This window comes from Danio rerio, chromosome 22 (assembly GCF_049306965.1).
Source record: "Danio rerio strain Tuebingen ecotype United States chromosome 22, GRCz12tu, whole genome shotgun sequence".
NCBI lineage: Eukaryota > Metazoa > Chordata > Actinopteri > Cypriniformes > Danionidae > Danio > Danio rerio.
In genome coordinates this window covers 20,935,848-20,956,780 of record NC_133197.1, presented here as the reverse complement: position 1 = coordinate 20,956,780, position 20,933 = coordinate 20,935,848, and the positions used below count along the sequence as shown (strand labels likewise).

General features: G+C 36.7%; 1 protein-coding gene and 3 long non-coding RNA genes across 5 annotated transcripts in view; 1 reads left to right on the top strand and 3 right to left on the bottom strand.

The window, feature by feature from the left end:
* The window catches only part of tmem59l (transmembrane protein 59-like), a 19,759-nt gene extending 6,365 nt beyond the window's left edge, over positions 1 to 13,394 (top strand). The window contains 6 exon segments of the mRNA NM_213337.2: positions 62 to 156; positions 248 to 400; positions 9,480 to 9,588; positions 9,802 to 9,916; positions 11,064 to 11,181; positions 11,766 to 13,394. Of these exon segments, the coding sequence (NP_998502.2) occupies positions 62 to 156; positions 248 to 400; positions 9,480 to 9,588; positions 9,802 to 9,916; positions 11,064 to 11,181; positions 11,766 to 11,924 (749 nt within the window). The 3' untranslated portion in view covers positions 11,925 to 13,394.
* The window catches only part of LOC141380320 (uncharacterized), a 371,642-nt gene that overhangs the window by 47,569 nt on the left and 303,140 nt on the right, over positions 1 to 20,933 (bottom strand). The window lies entirely within an intron of this gene.
* Positions 4,138 to 9,837, bottom strand: LOC137488924 (uncharacterized). Of its 2 annotated transcripts, XR_012398164.1 has the most exons (6): positions 9,294 to 9,837; positions 6,924 to 6,972; positions 6,678 to 6,749; positions 5,925 to 6,127; positions 5,737 to 5,843; positions 4,138 to 5,640 (listed from the first exon to the last, which is right to left on the bottom strand). It is a non-coding gene; the product is annotated as an uncharacterized lncRNA (long non-coding RNA). The 2 variants fall into 2 exon arrangements; XR_012398163.1 differs by lacking the exon at positions 4,138 to 5,640 and having other exon boundaries at positions 5,676 to 5,843; positions 9,294 to 9,483.
* LOC137488923 (uncharacterized) lies at positions 13,332 to 20,933 on the bottom strand. Its single transcript, XR_011008218.2, has 5 exons — positions 20,322 to 20,933; positions 20,026 to 20,145; positions 19,594 to 19,814; positions 14,722 to 14,816; positions 13,332 to 14,202 (listed from the first exon to the last, which is right to left on the bottom strand). It is a non-coding gene; the product is annotated as an uncharacterized lncRNA (long non-coding RNA).

The following is a 20,933-nucleotide window of genomic DNA, read 5'->3' as shown; positions in this document are numbered from 1 at the left end:
TGGGGAGAGCTGAATGGAGATGGAGCCGCTTGACAGGTATGGTTTCTGTGTGTGTTTGCAGCCTGCCAGGAGGCCTACAGTAAACTGCTGGAGCAGGAGGCGTGCAGCACGGGGTGTGCCAGCCAGCCCGCTGAGCCGGAGATCAAACGGAGAAAGGTACAACTCTCGGTTGCTTCTTATGGGGGTTGCGCTGGTGTTTTGACATCTCTATCAAGCTCCATCAAATTGCTCTGGGTTTGATCCGCAGCTCAAGGCTCTTACCAACCGTCCCAAGCCCATCTCCGTAATGGAGGCCGTGTCTAGCTGGTGCAATGACATCGTCAGCTCCGCCCAGAGTTTTATTTCTTCCACCTGGACCTTCTACTTGCAGGCCGATGATGGGAAGGTTGTTGTGTTTCAGGTTAGTCCTTTGGAATTTTCTACTTTGCGAGTTTTTTTTTGCCTTCAGTTTGTTACATAGGATTGGTTTATCTAACTAATATGTCCGGAAAATCAAACAGTGACAGATTATTTAGCTATTTAGAGCATTTTAAGTACAACTTTTAGTTAGCATCACTGTGAGAATTTATTATTTTTATTTTTTTTTTGTATTGAGAAAGTTTCACTTGCACAAAAGTTGCAAAAACAGAAACGGCTGGAATGGGGGAAAGATTTTATATTTAAATTGATCTTGTGTTTGTTTTTGTATTTACATTTTAACTACATTTTGGTTATATTTACCAATTTTATTAATAAAATTAAATTGACAATATGTGATCTTGGACCACAAAACCAATTGTCAAGAAGTGTCAGTTTTTGGAAAATGAGACTTCTAAATCATATAAAAGTGCAATAAATATGTTTTTTTTTTTTTTTTTTTTTTTTTAAATGAGGGTTCAAAAATATGTAATTATTGACATTTTAAAGTAAACAAATTAGGTTCTTAACAATGCGTTTTACCAAAGTCATTTCACTCAGCCGCCATCTTTGAAACGCCTCTCGGGCAGTATGCTTTGGTGTTCTGTCTGAATGGAGAATCATTCTCCAAAACTGTTTGCCAAGCTTACGATTACATTACATATTTGGAATCACCAATACCATTAAACAACAGCTGTCTATTTAATTTTTATTTCTAAATGTCCGAATCAAACGGCATTTTTATGGTGGCCCGAGCTAATGCGCATGCAATTACAATATCACGACACCAACCTTATTTATGGTCGTGTTACACATTATCATTCTCTATATAAAGATAGTCTGATCACACTGGTCTTCTGAAGTAAACCAAAACTTGGTCTTGATGGTGAATCTCCTTCAGAAATGAATGTGACTCTTTGTTTACAAGTTTGTGGGGCGTCGTGTGATGTTTGTTTGACAGGACGGGCTGTACCTCGTGTTCGTTTCAAAACACTTTTGTTTTTAAGTGCACTTGGTTTATTTAAAAGAACAGGTTTCAAGCTATTTTTTGATATATTTCTTATGTCTGTGAAGCAAATAATAGTTTAGATTCCAGCACGTTGGTTGACCACCAAACTGTCGTATAAAAGCACACATCTGGTCTGAGCTTTTCCCCTGGAGAAATGTAAGTCTAAACTGATTGCTAAATTGCTCCTATACTAGTAGGCCTGACTTCATTAGTCATATTGACCGTTGAACTTTTCCCTATTCAAAACTATACAAGTGACATGTTTTGTGTATTTTATAGTCTTTGGTTTTACTTATTAAAATGTTGAGTTTTGATATATATCAATTTTAAAAAGCCACTCCGCCTCTAATGTCTGCAACCAAAATATATGGGACTCGTTTTCCCCTCCATTTCAAATGTTTTGAATTTTATTATTTGCATTTAGCTTTGTTTTTCCCTATCAGATCAGACCCGTGACCCATTTTTGGGTCGTAACCCTCTGGTTGAGAGCCACTGCTGTGGAAGATTCAGCTCTCATATGCTCTTGGTTTCAAGATCTGGTATGCTTTACGAAAGTTGCGGTCACATCGCATCGCAGCACTATTGGGATCATATGAGCGCAGTTCTTCTTCAAAGCACAGCCAGTGATGTTCAATCAGAAACCTTATTCTCCCAGGAGGTCATCCAACTTTATCCATGTTTTTGTGAGATCCTGCTGTGTTTAAACCAACTGCAATCATTAGATGGCCACAAAGTTGTAATGCAAATAAAGAAAGCTGTGTAAAACATCAGCACGTTTCACTCAATGATATCTCAGTTTAGTCCTAGCCATGATGAATCTGTGTTTAACAGTCTTGACAGGGGAAGAGGATTCCACAGCCATCCTGCGGCAGGCCTTTAGTCAGTATTTAGTGGTCAGCTGGAATACGGCCAGCCCGAGTGAAAAACTAACATGGAGCTGAGATTGCAGAAACCCAAGGTTTAGCAGTAGCATCGCGCTAAATCAAGCATTTGGAATTACAACTTCGAGATTCAATTTCTGGGGGAAGTAGAGCACTAATGATGGGCTTTTTGCCTTGGGCGTCTAAACAGAGAAAGGAAAACAGCTTGTTTTTCAACAGACCTGCTGTGGTGTGCGTTTGGCCCAGATGATGCTGTTTTCACTTTTACAGAAACCACTGCACTACTGTAGTAAAAAAGCACTGCATGAAAAGCTGAACTTCAGACTTGACTGTGTGTGTTGGATTTTAGAAGTTTCCTCCGTGAATGTGATTTATGTTATAATCTGTTTGATTTTTGTGAGGGACTAATGAAACTTGTCTTCGAAGAGATGCCTCGAGGGAATTCCTGAACTTCAAAAATGAAAAAAAAAAGGCTTCCTCAAGTGCTTCCTACACAAATCTCCCTTAAGATTCATAGTGGGGGGAAAAATCAAGTAATATCGGTGGAACCCAAATGTAAAATTCTTTATGAACCAACTTTGAATGATGCTTAAAGTTCCTGGACTGAAAAACTGCTCCAGAACTTTTTATTATAAATATAACAGTAGATAAAGTTTCTTATTCAACATCTAAATCGTATTATAGAACAAAATTTTAGCAACATTTCAACCAAATATGTTTTGCTTATAGTACCATATATATACTGTTTACCATTTATGGTGGTTTTGCTAATAATATTAGCACTTTGAAAAATTGTCTCTGCTGAAGAGCTCTGTAATCGGGTCTGAAATAAAAAAAAAAGGTCCGATCCATGTCTGATCTGAGTTTTTCCCCCAGAAAAATGTCAGTCTATAGGGATTGTACTAGTAGGCGGGGCTTCATTCGTAATATTGACTTTGATTGTCAATATGACTTTGATTGTCTTGTGTCTGTGGGAACATTTGTCTCGTGTGACAATTCTTGCTTATTCTATAGTCTTTAGTTTACTAATCAAAATCATGAAATCATGAGGCGCCAGTCATCTTTGCTTGTTCAACGAATTTGAGGTTTAGTCTACGGGAATGTCCTTCCAGGTTTGGCTAAGAGATTTATTTTCCATTCGCAAACCTTCACAAACTTATTTAACTTCTCAGAGTTATAAATTCATTTATGTTTGATGCTGGCCTGCTTCATTTATAAATTAACCAGTGTGGCGTCTAAGACATTCAGGTGAAAAGTGAAAGCAGTCATCTTGTCTGCAATCAGCTTTTTCAGATCATCACCCTGGGAACCAATCACTGCAAGAAAAGAATTTAGTAAGAGTCATCTGGATTTGCGTTCTCTTTAATAGCTGCCACTTTTGAATTTTTTTAGACGCCATTTTCAGCTGACGAAAGAATCTACGAAGTAATGAACTTTTTACTTAAATTTCACAGTGAGCTCAGAACACCTGTTGTTAAATACATTTTAATAAAGCTGTTTTCGATTATAAAGTGGATTAACAATACTTTGCTGCATTTTGCATTTTAAAGCCATACATTTTTTTTGCTAATAGTAATAGCATTTTGCTATTTAAAGTAGTAGCAATCTTTCAAGTAGTAGTAGAATTCCACTGTAGTAAAAGTAGGATTACTTTTAAAAGGTAAAGTCGTAGTGTTTTGCTATTTCTAGTAATAGCACTTTTACTAATATCTAATAGCTAAATAGTTCTCTTTTAGCTGTGGTATAGCATTAATTCTCATATTTATGTCAGTTTGTCAGATTATGATGACTAAGGGTATAGTTTTATAAATAGATCTCGACTGATGAAAGTTTTAATTTTTTAATTTTTTTACAGTTTTAGACAGGTTTTAGACCATGAGTATACACTCAAGAACAACATAACCACCTACTTACTTACTTCTGACCAATCATGTGATTGTTATGGAACAAAGCAAAAATTGTAATTAGCATCCACATCCTTTACATTAGTTTAACTTTTTAGCCGTGTAACATGGGTTTCTTTTTCGATGAATCATTAAGTACGATGCAATCCTGGATTATTATCTATGTTGATCCTGGAACATCAGTTTTGTTCGAAAATGTAATCCATACCCATTCCCTACCCCTATACCCAACCATAACTGTAAATTATTCCCTAAATCAGAGGGGAATCATATTTGGACAACAATCATGTGGAAGTACATAAACCTAACTGTAAGCATAAACTTAACATAAACTTTAAACGGATCCCTAAATTTGAAAGGCTGATAGGAATGTTGTTCCAGGATCAACATAGAAGTTAATCCAGGAACATGTGCTACTTGGTGAAATCAGGTTGGCAGAATCATAGACTACAGCAAAAGTGAGTGATAGGGGTTTTTCAACCAAAGCATAGGGGAAAAAAATCAAACACAAGAGACTCGTTTGAATGCATGTTTAACGCCAGATGGAAACAAGGCAATTGTTCACATCTTGCGACTATTTTAAAGTTTACAGATTGCCTCCGTTCAGTCCCTGTACCATAGATGATTATTAAAAACATTATTAAAATAAAAAAACATGTACAAATACTCCCATCCCCCAGCTCATTGCTATGATCTGTAGCCTAGTTTCACATCAGTACCAGGCAGACATTTGACATTGGTTACACCGCCGTCTGGACCTAATGATTGTCCGTTCTGTCCTGGGTTTTTGATGAGTCCCTCAGAGGTAATCAGACTACTTCCTCCTAGCTGAAGGGTAAACATGATTCGGGCGCTGAATAGCCACTGATTGTTGCGATGGATTTTTGTTTGTAAGGAGGTCGGCCATTTTGTTTAAATTCAGGACTAGTTCAATGCGGACAACCGCTACATGCGAAAAGACGAGTTTGGAGAAAGCAAGCAAATTCCTATTAAGGGAAATGAGCTTGTTTACTATGAAGTCAACAATCTCGGACTCGTCTTCTTGGCAGTCTGCATTGATCACCTTTGGCGAGTTCTGCGGTAATGCGTGACAGATGCACATCAGACCGCTTTCACTAATGGCAAGATTCCATTGGTCTGTGGCCAGTCAACATTAACTTCCTCAGATGTTCATTTTTTCCCCCTTTGATTCTCATCCCTTGCGGACATCTGGAACCAATATTTTTGACAGCATCCCTTTCAATTAACACAACAGCGAGACTTGAGCTCGATGCAAAGCTAAATTGCCCATACCATGTAGCGTTTTATGACTTCATGTCTGTTTATGTAAAGAATTAGTTCTTGCTAAAATGAAAAATGTGAACTCACCTCACCTTCACATTGTTAGAAATACACATGACATTCTTTCCTCCGTAAAGCATTTTTGGGGGAATTTAAATCTCTGTGCTGCCTGGCAAAAAATTAAATAAAAATATTGATTTTTACTGTGAGGGATGACATGTTGACCTTTCCAAGATGGCGGACGTATTGACAGCAGTTGACTGACATCTATGGGTGCGTCTCAATTAACCCCCTTGTTCAGTAGTCAGGCCACTGATCTAGGTGTCAGCCATTTTATATTCATCAAAATTCTTCCTTTGCAGCAAAATGAATCTGAAAAATAAAAAAGAATCTGTTATTTATTTAAATGTAACATGAACGAATAAAGCTAGACAGTTTAGAAAACATTTATACTTGTTTAATGGTTGAAATGTTGCTGGTATATGAATTGAATTCTTATCTGCGCCAATGGCGTAACGGTTAGTGCATCAACATGCACTCTGGTGCTCATGGCGACCCAAGTTTGATTCTCGTTTTATGCCAGTCCTTCCCCTTTCTCTGCTCCCCACACTTTACTGTCAATACTCTCTACTGTCCTATCCTTAAATGTGAAAACCCTGAAAAAATAATAATAAAAATAATAATAATTATTAAAATCTCAAGAGAATTTGTTCTACTGTTGATTTATAACAAGGGCCAGAAGGAATCTGCAGACATTTTTTGCTATTTCTGTGCAGAATTATGTTTAAAATCTCCGGATTTTAATTTGGGGAGTATCATAACTAAAACTTTTATATATTAAACAAAAAGTAATACCTTTTTAACTTTTATTCAATGCAAATCCAATTAGATCCACTTTATTTGATTAACAAAGTAAGTCTCTCATATAATATATCTACTAAAAGACAGAAAATATTATTTCACAAACTGTAATTCATACGAATATTTTCATATTAGTGAATAATATTACTGTAATTTATTTAAAAACTGAATAAATATACATTTACACACATTGACACAAGTAAATAAACAGAATCAATGATGGGCTAAATTCTGCGGAATCCTGCGCGCCCAGTTTCTGTGTGGGTCTAATTACAACTTGTAGTTTTGATGTTGTACAACAAGGACTCCCAATGTGTAGTGAACCAAGCTCATTACGTTCCTTACCAGTAACCGAATTAATGTACTTGAACTACTGATCCACAATCCTGGGTCCTGATTTAGAAGCACCCTATATATCTAGAATTCAAACAGCAAATATGACAAAGTTACTAAAAAGAAGTACATTTCATTTTTACAATAATCATCATACCATTATAATCATGTTGTATGTTATGCCATATTTCTGGAAACAACCCCCTTAATAATCCGTTGAAGAATCTAACAGACTCAGTTCAACTTTATAATACTTACACCGCTTTTGAAGCTTGAACATTTTATCCTCTGTAATTGCTGAGATTCACTGTAATTGCGTTAAAAGAGTGCAGAAAACAGACTTCAGATTTTCTTTTTGAAAAATAAAGTCATATGGATTTACAAAAGTGCAAGGATGACTACACGATGACAGCATTTTCATTTTCTCCGAGCTGTTCCTTTAATCATTAAAAGTTAAGATTAGACACACCAGTCAGTTATACATATGTAAAACATACAGTGCCAATGAACCCAATCTGCCTCCAGTTATAGACTATTAGAATATAGAGATGACATAACACTCCTCACAGTTCCTTGCGCTCTCATCTACTGCAGCTCTGACATGAAAAACCATGTGTGCTTGCCTCTTCGTGGTCATTTTGGAGGTTCATTTGAGCCTCCCTGGAGAGGTTATCTCATAGGTCTGCTCTGCTGAGCCCGTTTTAAAAGAATTCAGTGGAAGAGAGCAGAAATCTCACTTTAATAAGATCTCAAGGGGGTACTAAAGAAACATGGTCTAAAAAAACACACACTAATTTACACATACAGTGCAAGATGGAGGGCCAGAAAGGGACACATCCAGTTGTAGAGTAATGAGACAGATTTTAAATCACATCCCATTTGAAAGTGTCCTCTTAAAAGCTCTTATTCAAGTCAAGTAGTCCCCTCGCTCTCGTCAGAGTTGGCGGCTGGTGCTCAGTTTGACCAGCTTGGCTTGTCTTATAATTGAGAATGGAAAGAGAGACTCTGTTGACGTGGTGTTCCTGGTGGTTTCTCAGCACTGGAAGAAGCTGACAATAGCTTTTAAGTAATTTTGATGGTGTCAAGTGAACTGGAATATTGATTTATCCTTCACGCCATGCATTTACCAAGTGTAGGTGTAATGGAGACCAGCTAGTAAGAGCTATGGGGGTAAATCTCATTCCCCTGGCTTTAAAAATGACACCAGTGGCTAAAGATTAGAATTCCACTCAAAGTTAGGTTAGTAAAATGGAACGGTAACCTTAATGCCATGTCCTGGATGAGAGTGTGATACCTTGTGTTTACCTTGAGTTTGTTTCAGCAGTTCGAAACAGTTTGATCTTTTGGGGGAGTTTGTTTTGGCTACTAATAAACACTTTTGAGCTTTGATTAGCGAAGACTATGCAATTGGGGAGCATGTTCTGGAACTCTGACTTGAGATTGATTTCATATGTCCCATGAGCAATGTTGTGTGACTTTGCGACTGTGCAAAGATTGACAAATGTTCATGAAACTGTTCTTCTTTTACAACCGCAATTTTTGTGTTCATCTTGACACATTTACAACCTGCCGACTGCATATATACCATATACCACCACTCAGCCTTTTCAAAATTCTTTCTGCCCTCAAAGAATGATGTATCGGGGCCTTAAAGGAGGCTAGGCTAGCTAGTAAGGGCTTTGTGGGTAAACCCCACTCTCCTTGTCCCAAGAGGTCCACCAGTGCATGGTCTTTTGAATCCCACTAAGAGAGGAGTATAACTGAGGTGTAACAGGGGCTGTGGACTGAATGGGAGATGACTATGTAATGGACGCTAGCCGGTAAGAGATGTGTGGGTAAACCTCACTCCCCTGGCTCCAGGAGATGCACAAGCAGCTAGATATTCAAATTCTGCTCTGGATGTGGAAGTTTTAATCCCGCTAGAGCAGGCGAGCAAAACCGTGGGTTTACATTGACATCATGACTCAAATAGTGGTGAGGTTTTGTGGGTTGAGTGGAAGAGAGACCAGTTAGTATGAACTGTGGCTATAATCCTCACTACCCTGCCCTAAGAAGCACAGTTAGAGTCTGCGGTCTTCAGTTTCCTTGTTTGCATGCCTGTTTATTATGTTAGAAACACGGGTTCAAATCCTACTCAGAAAGGGGCAAGTAGAACCAAGGGGGGTTATTTTGGTGCAGTGACCTGAGGGGAAGTTACGATCAGGAGGCCGGCTAGCTAGATACACCTCTTAAAAAAATTACTCTTTTCATGTGTTCTTGTCAGTGTGCCTGCCTCCCGTTTCTGGTCTGAATCATGCTCAAAGCAGTGTGCGTAGAAACAAATGTTACAAAACATGATCGAGTTAACACTGTTTTGATGGCCCCAACTACTTCAAATTGATTAAACCTTGATATAGTTGTACCATTGATGTAGTTGTATAAACAGGAATCGGGGCAGTGACCACCCAGATTCACTGAGGTAATCACATGAGCTTGGTTTCAGGGAATACTTTTATCAGTAATTTCTCTGGGGAATCTGCTTCTGCTAAATCAAGCTGCTCAAAAAAACAGGCACAAGAAAAAGCTGCATAAGCAGTTTGTTTTTGCTTATATTTTTGAAACGTGCCCACTGTGTCATCAGATTTATACCTGCTATTCATCATCTGTGTAAAGATCACAGCGTTTTTATGTGCCAATCTGTGCTTGATTGCGTTGCAAAACCTTGCCACAACAAAACGGTCACAAAGCCAACCATTTCATTCAGAAGCCTTTCTGCTGAGTAAATCCCATAATGCTGTTTCCTGCCCTTGACGTTGTGTTTGTTGATTCTCCCAGAGCCAGCCAGAGATTGAGTACTCCTTGCCTGAGCTACAAGCCCCGCGCTCCAACGTGGTTGACAAACCCTGGCCTCAAGTCAACTCCCACACACAGCGGCCACATACTGGTAAGAGTGACCGCTTTCACCCCAGATGGCTGCTGACAGCTTTCGTTTTTTCCCCCCTCTGAAAGCTCATTTAAGTGGAGCCAAGGACCAAAGCTTGAGCTTTGACTTTCATTTGTGACACATCCGGTGCTGTGCCGCTGTAGTTTGTCCGGAGCTGGAGGGTCATAAAATCAATGTCCACATGCTGAAAGTGCTGCCTCTGCATCCTTCCAGGTGGGCGGTCACATAGGGAGAGGAATGCAGCAAAACCTGGGGTGAAAGGAAAGAACGTCAGCCAACATGCCGAGGACCCAGCTGCTGAGCATGACTTCCTGGGATGCATGTCAAGGTCAGAGAGGCTTTTTTAAATCTGGATGTTTACATGTTCAGTTTGATGCAGGCTTAATGGGCTGTTCAGATCAACCGACTAAACTTGACACAAATAATGCGCACGTAATATTTTGCTTGAATTTTGCCTACAGTTTGGTTTTGTCAGTATTAAAAAAATACTTGAAATAATAATTTCATGTTACTAAGTAATTATATAGGTGGCACTGTGGCCCAGTGGTTAGCATTTTCACCTGAGTCAAGCTGAGTCAGTTTCTGTGTTGAGTAAACATGATTGTCTGTAGTGTACGAGTGTGTGTTTGTGAATGCGAGAGTGTATGGGTGTTTCCCAGTACTGGGTTGCGGTTGAAAGGGCAGGAATAGTCAGAGGTTCATGTGGCAACCCTCTCTCTCTCTCTCTCTCTCTCTCTCTCTCTCTCTCTCTCTCTCTCTCTCTCTCTCTCTCTCTCTCTCTCTCTCTATATATATATATATATATATATATATATATATATATATATGTGTGTGTGTGTGTGTGTGTGTGTGTGTGTGTGTATATATATATATACACACACACACACACACACAGATATATATATATGCACACACAGATATATATATATATATACACACACGCATACATACACATACATATATATATATATATATATATATATATATATATATATATATATATGTATGTGTATGTATGCGTGTGTATATATATATATATATATATATATATATATATATATATATATATATATATATATATATATATATATATATATATATACATGCATGCATGCATGCATGCATGCATGCATACATACATACATACATACATACATACATACATACATACATACATACATACATACATACATATATATATATATCTATGCATGCATGCATGCATACATACATACATACATACATACATACATACATACATACATACATACATACATACATACATACATACATACATATATATATATATATATATATATATATATATATATATATATATATATATATATATATATATATATATATACATACATACATACATACACACATACACTCACAGATATTTAACATGATCTGTAAAGTGTTGTAATGGTGTAAACCAAAATATTTAGCTTCTTTTTGAATTCGTCCCCTAGGCGCTCAGGTCTGCCACGTTGGATTTTAGCCGCCTGCCTCTTCCTGTCTATCATGGTGATGCTGTGGCTTAGCTGTGCCAGTCTTGTCACGGCACCCGAACAGCACATCAAGACTCAGGTACCCATTCATTCATTTCAACAGAGGTACTGGGGCGCATAGTAAAAGAAAAGCAAGTATCTAGCATATCTAGCATAAATTTCCACCTGCTTCTACACATGAATATTACGTTTCAAATTATGGGTGGCATTTCCTGTTTGGGGAGCTTCTATTCAAAAGAACTGAAACCGATCACTTCATTTATGTTACAAATAATCCTTATCCAACTGACTGAGAGATATGAGAAATATAACTTTAATTTTATCAATTAAGAATACAACATTATTTGATAATTTAACTTATTATCAGAATGTATTATCTTTTCAGTTCACTGTGCCTCCACATAATTTTCTCTAGTATTCCCTCAAGTACAGTAATATTCAATATACATCAGTAATATGACTGCAGAATTACTTGTTTCAAGCTTTTGGTGTTATTAATGGATCTGCTGAATTTAATTTGCTAATACAACCCTTTTTAAGACACATTGTACCAGTTTTATTTAAAACAATTTGTTCCATTAATTCACGCAAAGCATCTTGGGTTGTAGGAAAAAGTTGGAAATTTTTGAACCCAACAGTTGGTAACGAATGTTGTATTTACAGCTCAGCATCAATGGGGATAAAGAGTTCATGGATGACGCTCAAAAGGTCAACCCTTACCACCTGACGCCAGTGATCGCGATGACAATCGCCCAATCAGAAGAGAGCAAGGAGGCGGGGCCACTTCCAGTCAAGGTCGACCTCAGCAAAACATCTCTTTAAAAGCACCGAAGAGGTCGACACTTTTGACAACTAGGGTTAAACTCATCTCCAGAGCTATTTCTCGCAATTTAAGAGGAAGTGACATCATTTTTCTAAATAAAAATAATACAACTGCATGACGCCATTTATTATATCGGTTACGACGTATGTCCTGTCTGAATACTAGTCTTCTCACTGAATTCGCAGAAAGAACTGTAGTATAGGTGCTTGTTCACATAATATACTAACACGTTTTCGACTATAATATATACATACACTAGTTAACGTCATGAGCAACGTTGCAATGTTTCTTATCGCTAAGTGCACTGTATAAACACGGGCTTAGATGTTAAGTCATGCCACAACCTCAAAAGAATGGTTATTTGTCAAGCTTTAGGGCCTTTAATACTATGAGAAACGTTTAGTTTGGCGATGAATGCTTTCAAAGCGCCCCTCCTTGTTATTAATTAGCGTCGCAATATAAGCTTTGAAGGTGATCTGTCGCACTTGTAGATTCTCGCTTTTGATGTGAAATGAGCAACAGGAAAATTAAATGAAGCCAATTAGCGTAAGATCTGGTTTCATAACGACGTTTACAAAACACGAATGCGTCCTTTGAACTGATATGTAATCAAACTGACAAGGACTCTTAATTGCTTTACAGATTGTGAATGCAGTAGTTTGCTGGATTTTGTTCAGTTGTACAGTTAAATAAAGAAAAAACTGTGGTTTTGTACACAGGCAGGTATTGAGGCAAATTTCTTTTTTTCATATGCATAATTACGCATCCATACTAAGCCTGACTAAACCACTCACATTCATGTCAAGGAAGCATGATGTGTATTTATTGAATTATTTATTTATGTATTTATTCAAAAGAATAAAGCAGCGCCTGTAGTCTTTTAGCTCTCGTTTAGATAGCCCATTGATTTGTATGTTACATAATCATAATCCTTTATAGACAGGAAAATGCTTGCTGTTCAGACCGAATGTGAATTGTTGTATTATTCCAATGCCTTTCTCCCCCCCTTAAATATTCTCCATCTCTGCCCGGTTTATTGTGGGTGGAGTTTGGGGCGGGTTTTGAATGCCCAGCCACCAGGCTTTGACAAATATCTTTTTGTAACTAGACTGTAGGATTGAGGAGCTTTCATGGCACTATTTGTCTTGTGCTGCTATTCGCCCCATTTAAGCCCAGCCACAGTGCATGCTAGTACGCTATGAGACATTGAATATATCGTCCCATCTATTTTGGAAACAAACTGCTGTACGCTCGTGATCTTTGTGTTTTTGCTTAATGTTCTGTAGGCATTGTAATTATGACCATAGATTACTAAGAAGAGGTGAGATTCCTTCCATTTAATATCTACTGGTACATCGTTACTGTATGAAATACAAGTCGGTAATATCTTTTTATTTCTTTCTTTTGAATAGTTTCCCAAAAGAAACTCCATAATATCGGACAAATAAAGTGTTTTCATGTTGTAATTATGCTGCTGTGGGTCCAGTTTCTGTTCAGATCGTTCAGTTGCAGAAATTTTAAGGACATTGATCTCACAAAAACATTACTTTAACTGTTCGTTTACTTTCATTTAGGCCATCCATAATGTATGGGATTTTTTTTCATAAGTGGAATATGCAAAAAAGTTTTAAGCATGATCATTGGTGATTTTATCAAATGCAATTCAACAGCTTCCAGAACTATGGAGAGGGCAATCTGAGCTGCATCCAATGCTTTTTAATGCGCTCACTTAACCCCACACTTCATAGTTACTTCAGTAGCACTGTTAAGTGCATTGTGTCTGACATTGCATCACTGAGATATGCAGTCTCAGCTTGCATCATCAAGGCCGCATCCAGATACTATTGGAAATATAGTTGCTAATTACAGGGTTTTGTGGCAGTTTGACTCCCCTAATGACCCTTGACTCGTCTGAAAGATGTTTAGGGTGGTCAGCCATTTAAATAGCGAGAAATGGTTTGATCTTAAATAAGAATATTAATAACTAAAAAACAGATAATATGCATTTGACATTTGACCACCCCGATAGTGGTTCATACCACTGCGAATACGTAATTGCGCAAAGCAGTCTATATTTAGTCAGCAGTCTGGCTGCGGCTGATCTACAGCATCAATAGTGTAGATAGGAGTTTCTATCTACATATAGCCTAAAAGTAAAGTCAAAGTAGATGCACAGTCAGTGGTTTTATAGACCTTTCCTCGCACATGGAAATCAAAGAGTAAAGTAAATAAAATATTTCATTTATTGTCACAGGAATGGAAATTGGTCAATCAACCCTGAAAAATACACACACACACACACATACACATTTATATATATATATATATATATATATATATATATATATATATAGGCATTGCAAAATTAATACTTGTGGCATGTCTCACAGGGTCTACTTAACACATGTTTGTTTACCACATACTAGTTGGCTTGGTATCACCATAACATCCACTACGAATACTTGTCATGCGTCATATGTCGAGTCAGAGGTTGTCAAGAATTTGACAAAAATGTGCATTTGGCAGCCAACAAAAGTCTGAGATTTGAGTTTAGAAATTAAAAATCTAAAGTATAGTATATATATATATATATATTTTATTTTAATTTGTTTTTAACTCTTTCTTAAAACACCCCACTGGTGGTGTATGGGTTTTACGATAAATTTCTGCACTTAAAATGGCCACTAAACACTATTATATACAGCATGGAAGAGCATGGATAACATTTAAAACGACTCTGATGTGTTGTATTTATCTATTAGATGTCACAACCTAAAAAGATGGAAACGAACTTACTTGAATTACCGAGGATAACAATTTCAACAAAATTGTCTGTGATGTTTTACTGTAGAAAAAGGCACTTGCATCTCAGATGGCCTTGGGGTGATTAACTGCAAATTGAAATTTTGGAAATTTAATTTAACCAGGTAAATGTTTAATCATATATTTTACAACAAAACATATTAAATTTAAAATGTATTATATATGAATTTGTCTCTGTAGGTCCAAAATTTGAATGTATATCATTGTTAAAATATTGTTCTGTGCATACTGTGTGTAATCATAGCCCAGTGGAATAAAAAAGTTTACACTGAATTATAACAAATTGTAATTTTAAAGTAATTAATTAATGGTTGTATATTTCAGCAAGCTTGTTTGGAAAAGGCAATTCAGTGTAACTTAAGACGCATTCATCGCCACACTTTTAACATTTGTTTCTTTCTTCTGTTAAATACAAAAGAAGATATTTTAAAGAAAGTTAGAAAACTTTAACCAATGACCATGGTATTTGTATACTCTTAAATGTTTATAACCACTTGAGGATGAGTAAAAGGTGAGTAAATTTTATTTTTTGCGGAACAATTCCTTTAACCGTAATTGTAATAATTAATTAACCACAAGGGGGCACGAGAGAGACGTATTTAACTCCAAAAGAATTGGCTGTGTATTATAACTGGTATTACTTGCCAAGTAACATTTTTCATAAATGTATGAACATTTTTAAACAAAATTCTAATAATTAGAAATTATGTTTCCTAGAAAGGAAACTTCACAAGGCTTGATTTTTATGTTTTTGTCAGCGTAAATACGTGCACAATCACACTATGGCCACTAGATAGCGCACTTCCACCTAGAGATTACAGTAGACGCACAAGGATTATCTTATTACACGTACGTTAAATAAATCACTGATTATATACTCAATTTATCCCCACCATTGCGTATTGGATTGCCAAAATTCATTTCTAGCATTGTCCCTTAGAACTTTTTTACTTCTACACCGCATATCTTACCGTTTACAGGTATTTTCCAAAAACAAACCACCTGTGCTGTGAAGCAGGTGCGAACCTGTGAAGGTCAGCGGCACATTTTTAGGCGAGATGTCCAGCAGACTGTTCTTCAAAAATAGCTTCCTTCAAATTTAACACCCTGTCACACACACACTCTCCCTCTCTCTCCTTTTCTCTTCTCCCATCGGCTGTGTGATAGAACAGTTCCCAACTGAGCCAACTAATAAAAACGAGTCATTTCTGTATCGATGATGAATTACAACAAATATGAAAAGGTGCGTAAGAGAGAATTATTAAAGTACCTCTGAGGAATTTTGTAACTGCCAGTTGTGGTTTACTTTGTGATTATGACCACCTGACTGTATACTATGCTGTTTATTCCATGACTGCTCATAAAATATGTGCGCCATTGTTTTAATTAAAATTATATTATAATCTTACCTTTGTATTCTCACACAGAAAAAAAAATACACCTTTGGTTTATTACAGGCTACTTACGTGCTCTAAGGTTATGCTTTTCAGTATATTCTTGTATTTTTCCGAAAAATAGCCAGTGTTCTGACAAACTGTGGCATTACCAACTACCAACACCATAGTAGGCGGCGTTAAGGCATCAAACCACAATAATATGATGGTGGAAACATTATTAAAAGTAAATGAAAAAAAGAATTTAAAATAATCAAACCAGTTGAACTACAAGCGGTAAATGATGGTTTACAAATTAGTAGTACCATAATTTTAACTGTTTTTGTAATCTATGAATAATTAAAAGAATCTGAGAGTTTGCATTTTTGGAAATCAATATCCACAAAAAATATATATATAAAATACTATAGTAATACGTACTTAATATAGTGTTTTGAACCATATATAGTAAAGTACTTGCATTAACCTGATGTGGTTATTCTGTAGTTGCCTATTGTACACAACAACTGTAGTAATCTAAACAAATGACCAAATAATGCAGTTTTCCATAAATTTAGGGTATATTATACAACAACACTCCACAGTTTACTCTAGTAAAAACGTATAGGCTATACTACATTTATTTTTTTTACAATTTAACAGTTTACTGTAGTTCATACTACAGTGTGTTGTAGACAGCATTCATTAACAGAGTTATAAATATAATATTTACACTGTATAATGCACTTTACTATAGTATGGTACAAAAAGATTATAGTATTTACTATTAATTGCAATAGATTAAACAGATTTTTTATGAGGGCAACACTCAAAAAAATACTTGATTTTAAAATCTGGGTTTCATTTGTACAAACCCAACTGTTTACCGTTGGGTTTAAATAAAATCTTAACTCAACATTTGGGTTGGTCCATTTCTGAGTCATATTTATTTTGAAACAACCTATTTGAAGTGTATCATCTGTTTTGATAAAAAATAACAAAATCTGACCACGTCACAAAGTGACAGAAGCCTGGCTTATCCACCTTATTCTTAAAGCAAACACTTAACCCTAAATGTGTGAGGCTTAATACTAAAATCTTGTGTTTGTTTTTACTGAAATCATCAACAAACTGCTTTGGAGTGTAAGCAGTTCTACTATTTCCTGCACTTGTATTCTTCTTATAAGTGTGTGAGTTGACACTGCACATATCAAAAGCATTTAAAAAAAAAAAAGCACAAAACCCTAATTTTGAATCTTTTGTTTTGTTTGTTTGTTTTTGTTAATGTGCGTTTCGAGTAACCAACCAGGTATCATATAGGGTGTATGATTTAAAGTTTTAAATCAAAATCTTAAAATATCAATATGATTGCCACCAACCTTATTTAAAACTTAAATTTCAAAGGAACCAGAGGTGAAATTACAGGTTTTGACCTCATCCATGCATGTACTCTTTAGTGGATAATAATTTGGACATCATCATTCACAGAAATATTTACACCTAAATACGCTACCTGACAAAAATCTTGTTGTCAATCCCAGTTGTAAGAGAAACAAATAACAACTTGATTTCTAGTTGATCATTTGGAAAATTGGCAGAAGGTAGATTTTTTTTCTGATGAGTCATCTGTTGAACTGCATCCCAATCATAACAAATACTGCAGAAGTCCTATTGGAACCCACATGGACCCAAGATTCTCATAGAAATCTGTCAAGTTTGGTGAAGGAAAAATCATGGTTTGGTGTTGCATTCAGTATAGGGTCTTGCGAGAGATTTGCAGAGAGGATGGCAAATTACAAACCACAGGAGAGGGCAAATTTTCCAGCAGCATAGCACTCCTCATACTTCAGCCTCTACAACAATGTTCCTAAAAGCAAAGAAGGTCAAGGTGCTTCAGGATAGGCCAGCCCAGTCACCAGAATGAACATTATTGAGCATGTCTGGGGTAAGACGGAGGAGGCATTGAAGATGAATCCAAAGAATCTTGATGAACTCCAGGAGTCCTGCAAGAACACTTTCTTTGCCATTCCAGATGACTTTATAAATTGGATATTTGAGTCATTGCAGAGATGTATGGATGTAGTCCTCCAAGCTCAAGGGAATCATATTAATTGTTTCTCCACTGCACCATGTCTTTATATTCTATACATTATTTCTGTTAAGTGACAAGACTTTTGTCTAAGCAAAGTCAGACCTTAAAGTCCTAATTAAATAATTAAAAATCAAGACATGGTCATATTTAATTTTGGTAAAATAAGTGTAATCTAGAGGCCTTTGCCTTTCATACAAACCCCTTCTGATACCAAATGATCAACTAGAAGTCAAGTTATTATTTGCTGTTCTTAAAACTTGGATAAGTGACAAGACTTTTGTCAGGTAGTGTACAATGTTGCCATTGATGTAGACCAATTGGAATCAAGTATTTCATACAGCAGTATAGAAAATAAATACAATATAACCTTTTGTTTACAATATGCAAATGAGCTGGATGTTCTTCCTAAAAATGCTGTTTTTTTTTAATTTTGGTTCATTTAAATTTGGTCCTCTAAATTTAGTAAACAGGTAACCCAGCTACTGGATTTGTTCTTATTTTATCTAAAACTGGGTTGAAACAACCCAGCAGAGTCTATTGTTCACCCCCCCAAAAAAACACACACTTGTGTGTTTCCAATCTATAGTGCAATGAAAATGAAGATATTTTGTACATCTAAGCTACTTTAAAAACTTTTTTTACATGTCTAACAAAAAACACTCACAGCATAATGGCTTTATTCTTTTAACGCATATGTCTTATGTCTTTTGTTGACCTCAGTCATGGCTTTTTACTCATTATCTGGTCCATCTCGTCACCTGAGTTTAGTATTAACCTGATAGGCAGCAGATGAGGATATCAGATAGAGAGCATTGTGCTGCTGTGCAAACATTAACATAGTCGACGGGACTGCGATGCCACACAATAGGTTTGCTGGGGGACTACAGAAACCCAACTAAAGATAGATTTGTTTGCGTATGACTCACATGGTCAGTTCCCGAAGCATCTGACTCAATGCTAACGCACAAAGCTAATAACAACCCTACGTGAGCCCTGTTCTGCTCTGTTTGTCCCCCCCTACGCAGAAATCAGGTCCTATCCCACAGTGCACTGCACTTGATGAAGACTTGAATAAGAGTGGCTCGCCACACCTGGGTATGATGAATGTCGATGAAGATTTGGGAGGGATTATGGGGGACTGTGATACCAGCATGCTAGCCAAAATGAAAATACTGGCATTATTTGCTCACCCTCATGCAGTTCCAAACTGGAGAATGTGTGAAAGCACAGTTGTTTGCTCATATGGATGTTATTTTATGGCATTCATTCCAAGTCACTGATTCTTATCACTAACCTGAAGTGACTCCGACGTGACGTGCTATAACTCAAAATAAGTGTTGTGTGACTAACAAGTCAATCATGTTGTGTCACAGTTCAAACCTGCGCTTGTCTTTCCAATCCGCTACCACAGGGGGCGCAGTGGAGCCAAGTTTGAGTACTATCTTTATTGCCGCCGAGGTGTGGAGACTGTCTTTGGGCTAGAGCTCCGCTTCAACCATATACGACTTCCTTATCAGTCCCAGCCTGCTGGTAAAGTCAGCCCGCAGTGCATTGAAGAGCCAAACCTGCTGCCACACAGGGGCCTGTGAAAATAACCATGCCTGTAGAAGCGAACAGAATAATGAAAGGGAGGGAGAGAGAAAAACAGTGAGACAGAAACTAAGTGGTATGAATGTGATATCGCCAATTTTCCATAATCACCTCATGTATGCATAAGTAGGTGCTTTCTGGGTGTTTTACAAATGCGGTCATTTATGGACCACCAAATATGCATAAGATATGAGACTAACATTTTTGGTGTGTTTGTTTTACCTTACTGTTTGGGGATGTACTGTACATTGGTAAGACAGCAGTTATCAAGCATAATAATTGAAATTCGTTCATTGTAAACTTCTGCATGCCATTTTTCCCAGCCTTCAAACATCTCTCAGCCTAAATATAAAAAAATAATAAAAACACACATACAAATGAAGAATAACACCATAAGCCAAATAAAGGCAAATCAATTAAACATTAAGTATATTATTTCAAATAGTTATGCTTAATTTTTTGTACATCAAAGTGTATGGATGACACTACTTTTGTAAATTGTGAACATGATTAATTACCTTTTTAATAATAGAATGAAAACACGTTTCTGCAAAGAGGTCATCTTGTGTATGTTCAAGGTTAAGCACTAGATATTTGTATATTTAAATATTATTCTAATGTTAATTCACGTTCATGGCTGCACGAATCTTGGGTTTTACAACACTAGAAAAAAACAAAATGCTTATAAAACGTTTTAATTTCATGAATATGCACAATATGCATAATTCATGAGTTTAACGACGCGTGACGTCACAAAGGACTTGCGTGAGTAATACTTGACGCCTGTCAATCAAATTAAAACAGCGTATCAGACCTACGAAGACCTCAGGAAGAAAAGGAACCGTAATGTTTGCTTTCAAACACATGTCACCCGTACGGCCAAGTCAAAAATACGTCTTTAAAGCCTAACAAGCTCTCTGACTAGAAGAGAAACTTCAAGAAGTAAGTCAAAGAACGCGAAGAATGTTTTTAATTTCCGTCACTGAACGAACGCGCGCAACGGCCGTTTCTCTCATTCTCAAACGTACGTTCATATTCAGAAATATTTAAACATAAATGAATATGTCTCCTAAAGATGGAGTGAGGAGATGGACAGCTTATCATACATCTTACACCCAGAGTTCAGCTCT